Raw genomic sequence first — 7,234 nt, 5'->3', positions numbered from 1 at the left:
TGTGTGTGTGTTTGTGTGTTTGCTTACCCATTCGTCACCCTCTCATTTTCGTCACCCATTTGTCACACTCTCATCTAATTTGTTTTCTTCAGTATCATTATGGCCCTCCCCTGTCACAAATATATCACAAGTTAGCGCAAGAAATCACAAGCAAATTCAAATTGAAATCACACTTCAACTTCGATAGACTGAAATATTTATTCCTTTGTAATATTATAATCGTTGTGTTAAAATTTGACTTAAAACAACATTTATTAACAGTATTTCAGCGTAGCTGGCAGCATACATTGTTCTTGTGTATGATGACGTCACGTGGTAAACGATCGATCGAACAAATTACGAATTCTATCGACTACGAACGAGACAAGCGAGACGACACGTCTAGGCTACAACATCCTTAGAACAGATTTTAAGGGAAGGTAGGTTTGTACAAGGTAAAAAATTGGAAATTTAGTGGAAAATTTGTTGGAAATCAAAATTTCTTTCCTGCTTCCTTCTCATGTTGAGCGGTAAGTCAGGTATGTTTATTCCATGGGCGTATCGGCAAATTTTGCGCTTAGTCCTACGCGTAATATCGCTTTCTATACGCAGTTACGCTATGCGCGATCATTAGGTCCCTGCGCGAGACCTAGTACCCTTACTATACTAGCCATCCCTTTTAATCGAGAAGAAACCTTTGAAGTTATAAAACAAATTTCAGGTCTTTGCAGGTTTCTTGATGACAACATGTTTATAAGCAAATCGAAATCCATATTGTAGGGTCTTGTAGGTATTGTAAACCTTAAAGTTACGGCAGGTTTCAGGTTCCAAAGATTCCAGAAGTTGGCATCTTGTTTTGTAATTCCCAGTGCAATTCCTGAAAGGAGTTAATTGAATACCTGTGGCGCCATCCGCATAAAATTGATCATCTTAATGAAGAAAAATCTTCGGCATGAAGTTCTTTCATCAGTTGTTCATATTGCCGATGTATGGATCAACGCCGGATCCAAGGTTTGACCCACACTCTCCTTCTCATTGTTGCAACAGCTCGTTTTCTTCTCTTTTTCCGTTCTTGAAAACGTTCGCATTCTGCGATGCGAATCTGTAGGCGGTCCAAAATGCTAAGGAATTAAAGCTAGTAGCAAAGGATATAACCTCCCTCATGATATTTTGCTACGTATTCGAACAGCATGCAAGAGTGAACTAAAAAGCAGAAGGCTAAATGTGGTGAAGTAGCTCCGCAGTTTCATTAATTTGTTAATAAATCGCTTCTTAATTACAGTTGTTATAATCGCTTCTAAATTACAATTGTTATTGTAATCCCTGCAGCACAGACATGCGTACTGTATATTATATCATTAATTTCCTATCATATCGTTGTTAATGCAAGTCAAACGACTGTGTTGTAAATTTACTTATGTATGTTGATTTGCAAAAAATAAAGTATCTATCAAACAAAATCAAACAAATAAATCGGCGGTACGCAACTCTACGCAACTGCGAGCAACTCTACGCGGTATGTACGGCCCGGCCTACGTATATATACGCAACTGTGCGCCCGCTATACGCAAAATACGCTACGCGGATACGTGCTTCCTACGCAACCATACGTAACTCTACGCCTGGACTACGCCGGGACTACGTCAGTCCTACGCGTAGCATCATGATTATTTTTCACGAGTACGCAGGTAAAGTTCGGCGTAGACGCTACGCAACTCTACGCAACTGTACGCAAAGCCCGGTGTGAAACCCCCTTAAGTACGAGCCGTGCCGTACCGCATTGCAGCAGAGCGCGCGCCGTATCCCACCGCCGTACATGTTTTCATATACAGCAAAGATCCCATGCCCAACATTTACAGTTTATATTTTCGTGGTGACTCAACTTTTCAATAGAAGTCGCTGAGCACTGCCGTCGTCGCATATGAGAAATCCGAGCAAAAATGTCGGACAGACTGAAAGCTATTAAAGAACGCTCTCAGCAGCGCCGAATACTTCTCGCCAAACAGGTAAGAGAGAATTAAGGGTCTGTTGTAGAGTCTAGACTCGTGAGTCTTGAATAGGTAATCGAAGCAAGATCAATGTACAACATAAATTATAGTGTATGGGACCATGGTGGTATACACCTAGCATGCGCCTGCTTGTCTTTATATGCACGCTCACAGACACAGGATTGATCTTTTTGTTTTGAGGTTAAGTTCAATGTCATGTTTTATAGAGGATTACCCCATACCATAGTTTTTGTTGTGTACTTTGCATTGATTTTGAAATGCCCCTGAACTTTTATGCCTATACAATAATACCTACAACTCGAGTACAATTTATGTTTCAATTGGTTATCTCAGAATTGGGTTAAAACTTAAATTTATTATGTTACCGGGTACTTATATGAGTAGATTGTAGTCATAAACCCAAATCTCATGTCATACACTGGTCACAAATAGTCCTGTCCTTTTTATCCTATTATGCACAACACATACATGTGTCCGTATGTCGCTGTGTGTGATTTTAAGTCATTTATCGTAACGCTGATGGATCATTTCAATTTGTGAATTTGTGTGATTTGCGGTTACTCAGCTTGGAGCCCCCGATACAGAAAACATTGCGTCGGTGCTGAACAACATTCGGGAGATAGAGGAAGACCCTGCATACAGCAGAGCAGGAAGTTCACTGTAAGTCCAAAACTTACACCAAGCAGTGGAAGCATGACCATTGATTTTTGAATTGGCAATCTTTTCACATATGCACAGTGTCGTGTCTGTGAGTCAAAACATTGCATATTGTATAATACAACAGATGTATTAAAATCCAGCTAGATGTCAAAGGGCTTAGTAATTTGTGTGTGTATGGTACTAATTGTCCAAATTGGATACCTAATCATTGTTTGTAGATCTATGTCTATCTATCTATCTGTCTGTGTATCTATCTATCTAATGATCTATCTATCTATCTGTCTGTGTATCTATCTATCTAATGATCTATCTATCTATCTATCTATCTATCTATCTATCTATCTGTAGATCTGAATTTGTAGATCTATGCATGCATGCATGTATGTGTCTATTATCCCCCTTCCTCTTCTCTATGTCTCTCTTTTCCTCTATATATCTATTTCTCTATCTTTATCAATCTTTCTTACAGCTTCCTGTGCAGTGTGCGCTGATATGATATGCATCATCGGGAGTGGTTGGTTATTGATGATATGACAGCTAGCGAAGTTTGATATACAATGACAGCTGAAACAAAGACTCATGAAGCCATGTTGCAGTGGAATACTTTATTCTTAGTGACTACCATTATGTTTTGATCATTTCTAAGCTATTCTAGTTTTCAGTTATTTCCCTCTGAAATCAGATCTTTGGCTCTCCTTATGACTCATCATTTTCCATTACTTGTTCTCTTCTCAGGGGTTCCCATTATCAAGGTGGTTCGGCTCCCCCTGCCAAGCGGAGAGCAAGGGAGGGCTCTGGCTCAATCCTAGACAGGAGGAAATCAACTGATGTAAGTTGAATGAAGCTTTCATGTAAACAATGCAACATTCTACCAACATGTCAGTCTTTTCCGCCATTCTTTCCAGGCCTTTTTAAGCCTGGCTAAGAAACAACTTGTCTTTGCAGTAGGAGCAAGTTAGCAATAAATGAGTATTAGATATGAATAGATGAGACCAAAGTTCACTGCATCAAGTTATGTTCATTCATGTAGTTGGTGGATAGTGAATTTTCCTTTAAAGGCATAATTTACCATTTGCAGAAGAAACAAAAACCCAGCATTAGTGCTTTAAAATAGTTCTAAAGTGTGAGTTAGGGATAGAAACAACCACTGTAAAAATTTGAATCTGTGTAATCGATATTAAGTATTGTTTAATACACAAAATGTGAACAATAGTTTTAATAAAAATGTTTCCAGACTAAACCGTCTACAGTTACGGTTTAATGAGAAAAATACTGATATCCCCTTTTTACCTCACCTGAGCCAAAGGCTCAAGTGAGCTATTGCGATCGCCCTTCGTCCGGCGTCCGTCGTGCGTCGTCCGTCGTGCATCGTCCGTCGTCCGTCGTGCGTAAACTTTTTACATTTTCATCTTCTTCTTGAAAACCCCAAGACCAATTTTCATCAAACTTGGCAGGTAGCATTCCTAGGAGGTTAGGAACTCAATTTGTTAAAATGGGCACCATGCCCCACCCAGGGGGCCCCCAGGGGGGCCCAACCCCCCCCCCCCCCCCAAATTAAGGAATCTGTAAAAATCTTCTTCTCTAGAACCAGAAGTGATAGAGCTAAGTTAATACTATGAGTTAGTACATTGATGACTGTAGTTTCAAGTTTGTTCATGGTAGAATCAGGGGTGCCCCCTTGCGACCCAGGGGAGGGGGGGGGGGGGTGGGGAGGGGTCCTAATACAACTGCAGGGCCTAAATTGTACATTTTCATCTTGTTCTTGAGAACCCCATGACACATTTTCACCAAACTTGGCAGGTAGCATCCCTAGGGGGTTAGGATCTCATTTTGTTAAAATGGGCACCATGCCCCACCCAGGGGGCCCCCAAACCCCCCAAAATGAAGGAATCTTTAAAAATCTTCTCTAGAATCAGAAGTGATAGAGCTAAGATAATACTATGAGTGAGTACATTAATGACTGTAGTTTCAAGTTTGTTCATAGCAGATCCAGGGGTACCCCTCTTGGGGGCGGGGGGTTGGGAAGGTCCAAATGGGGGCCTGAATTGTACATTCTCATCTTCTTCCTGAAAACCTCATGATGGATTTTCGTCAAACTTGGCAGGTAGCATCCCTAGGGGGTCAGGATTTCAATTTATCAAAGGCCCCAATCCCCCCAAATTAAGGAATCTTAAAAAATTTGGGCCCTTATTGTACATTTTCATCTTCTACTTGAGAATGCCTGGTCAAATATTAGTAGAGCTGTGAATAATTTAGATTAGTGACTGCGTGAAAGGTGAACTTGCGATACTCAGGTGAGCGCTAGACCCGCGGGTCTCTTGTTTTTTAAGGCTTTATTGCAAAAATTTTATATGGTAGGATGTTTTGTGATACAACAGACCTACGTATTTGCATTAAATGTAGTACCTTGAAAATTTTTTAAATCACTGCTCCCAAATGTAAAGAGGACCTTTAAGCCAATATTCAACTGTGCAGCCTTTGATATAACTGTTATAGAAAAAAAAAAGAAAAAAAAAGATGGGTAAACAAATGGTTATGTTCAGTGGATGTGTTTGCCCATAGAGTGACAACATGGCTATGTGAAACAAATTTCATATGCCAGCTAATCCGTATTGATGCTCACTCATGCCTTACACAGGAAGGTGACGATGCTGCAGATAAAGGTCTGCGAGATGAGGTCTACAAAGATTCCTCGACGTTTTTGAAGGTGAGAAAGAAAGACAACTTGTGAGTGCATCTTTCATACTGAATATTTATTTCTGTCAGTTGACTTTATGACTTTGTTTGATACTTAGCTGAATGTGTGCTACATTTCATAGTACTTCAGATTTTTTAATGTGCATCTATTCGATCATTGAATATTTCTTTCTGTTATAGGAGCCAGTTGTGTGCAAAATTTTGTTCTATAGTATTAACCGTTATTGAGCAAGTTAGCCAATGTGAAGATGCTGTTCCTCCATTGCCAGATTTACCTATGGAGACAGAAGTAAACTCCAGCAAAAGATTTTTTTAAATACAGGCAAGCAAGTGAAATTGGGATGCTGGAGGATAACCTAAACAGGGGATTCAGTCAGGCATCCAATACAATCCAGGATCAATTGGCACATACACCATGTATGATAAAAGATGGTGATTGCTGGAAAACATGAATATGGCCATCTGCCAGTAAATGTAAATGTGACATATTACAGTATTCATCGCATAATCGGGCATCTGATAATCGGGAACCTCGCCTAAATGACATACGCTTCCCAGAAACATTTCCAATGCACGTTATTTTCACTGGATAATCGGGCGGGGACCTCTGATAAACGGGACAATTTTTCTTCAAGCGACCTTTGATTTTGTTGATATTTTACACAAAAAATCTACCAAAATACCACAACAATATTTCAAAGATTCCCTATCAGTTGTTGTTTACATCAAACTTACAAAGCAAGCTTCGGACTGGTGTGTTTTGACCTCCATCCATCCAGTACACGTACATTTCAGCTCGCTGCCCGCCTTCGCTTTTCTGTACATGTGTATATATGGCGAGCTAGATCGCTACAACACATGTACAGTGCAGTGATCGCGGCAAGTAAACAATCAAGCCGTGATGATTGAATGATTGTAGGACTTTTCATTGACGTTCCCACATCAGTTCTGGGTAATCATTTCCCATGGTTGTGGATATGTATTTATACAGAACGCCCTACGTGTCCAAGAATTCTACGAATGTTTAAGAAAGTGCTAGCTTTTAATCCACATATTTTGTGTTCGAAGAGAGGTGACAGAAGAAGAACCCGGTTGCGATGACTACATCATTGCGAGAATGCAGGGACAGCTAGAGGGTCGCGCTGAGGGGTAGCGTGGTTGTGTATTCATGTACATGTACAGTACGTCAGTATGCATGTGTGTGTGTGTGTGTGCACTACATAATGTACATGTCGTATGCCGTTAGTGTATGGTGAGTGGTGCTCATCGCGAAATCGGGCACCCTGCTTAAAGGGGCCGTGTTTGCTACTCCCAACCTGTCCCGATTATGCGATGAATACTGTATCTCTGTTTTTGTTTCTGTGTACTTTTTATACTTCTTATATTCCTTTTGTCTTTATTCTATTTGCATGCTTGCACACTCTACAAAGTGGATTTGGCACAATATAAATCATATTGATTAGTATTATTAAAAGGGAATCCCACTCTGGCAATTAGTTTTTGTGACTAAAAGAAGAAAACTTAGATTAATTGGACAGTAAAAGTTCAAGCAAATTCCAATCAGAACTGAGAAAGGTATAATTTTTTGAAGTTATAAACAATCAAACACAAATTGGCGATCCCATGCTGTTACACAAGAGTTAACCCCCCCCCCCATTTCCTTTGTAATGTAATGTTAATTTTACCATCAAGTAAATATCCACTCATACATGCACCCATGATACAATCATGATGAATCATTGTGCTTGATTGATATCAACTTCAAAAAATCATAACTTTTGTAGTTAAGATCAGAATTTGCTCAAACTTCCACTATCCCGTCCCTTTAATATTTCTGCTTCTCTTCACACAAATTAATTTCGAGAAGTACTCACCCTTTAAGGTTTAAG

At 39.8% G+C, this 7,234-nt stretch overlaps 1 protein-coding gene across 1 annotated transcript in view; it reads left to right on the top strand.

Moving 5' to 3' along the window:
* The first annotated feature begins 1,869 nt into the window (after nt 1-1,869).
* The window catches only part of LOC140228682 (N(6)-adenosine-methyltransferase non-catalytic subunit METTL14-like), a 12,921-nt gene continuing 7,556 nt past the window's right edge, over nt 1,870-7,234 (top strand). Inside the window, exons 1-4 of the mRNA XM_072308945.1 lie at nt 1,870-1,985; nt 2,554-2,648; nt 3,384-3,477; nt 5,287-5,355. Coding sequence (XP_072165046.1) covers nt 1,920-1,985; nt 2,554-2,648; nt 3,384-3,477; nt 5,287-5,355 — 324 coding nt within the window. The 5' untranslated portion in view covers nt 1,870-1,919. The remainder of the gene's footprint in view (nt 1,986-2,553; nt 2,649-3,383; nt 3,478-5,286; nt 5,356-7,234) is intronic.

Source organism: Diadema setosum, chromosome 5 (assembly GCF_964275005.1).
Source record: "Diadema setosum chromosome 5, eeDiaSeto1, whole genome shotgun sequence".
In the NCBI taxonomy this organism is placed as follows: domain Eukaryota; kingdom Metazoa; phylum Echinodermata; class Echinoidea; order Diadematoida; family Diadematidae; genus Diadema; species Diadema setosum.
Note: the sequence above shows the minus strand (reverse complement) of the source record. Positions and strands in the feature narration are given on the sequence as shown.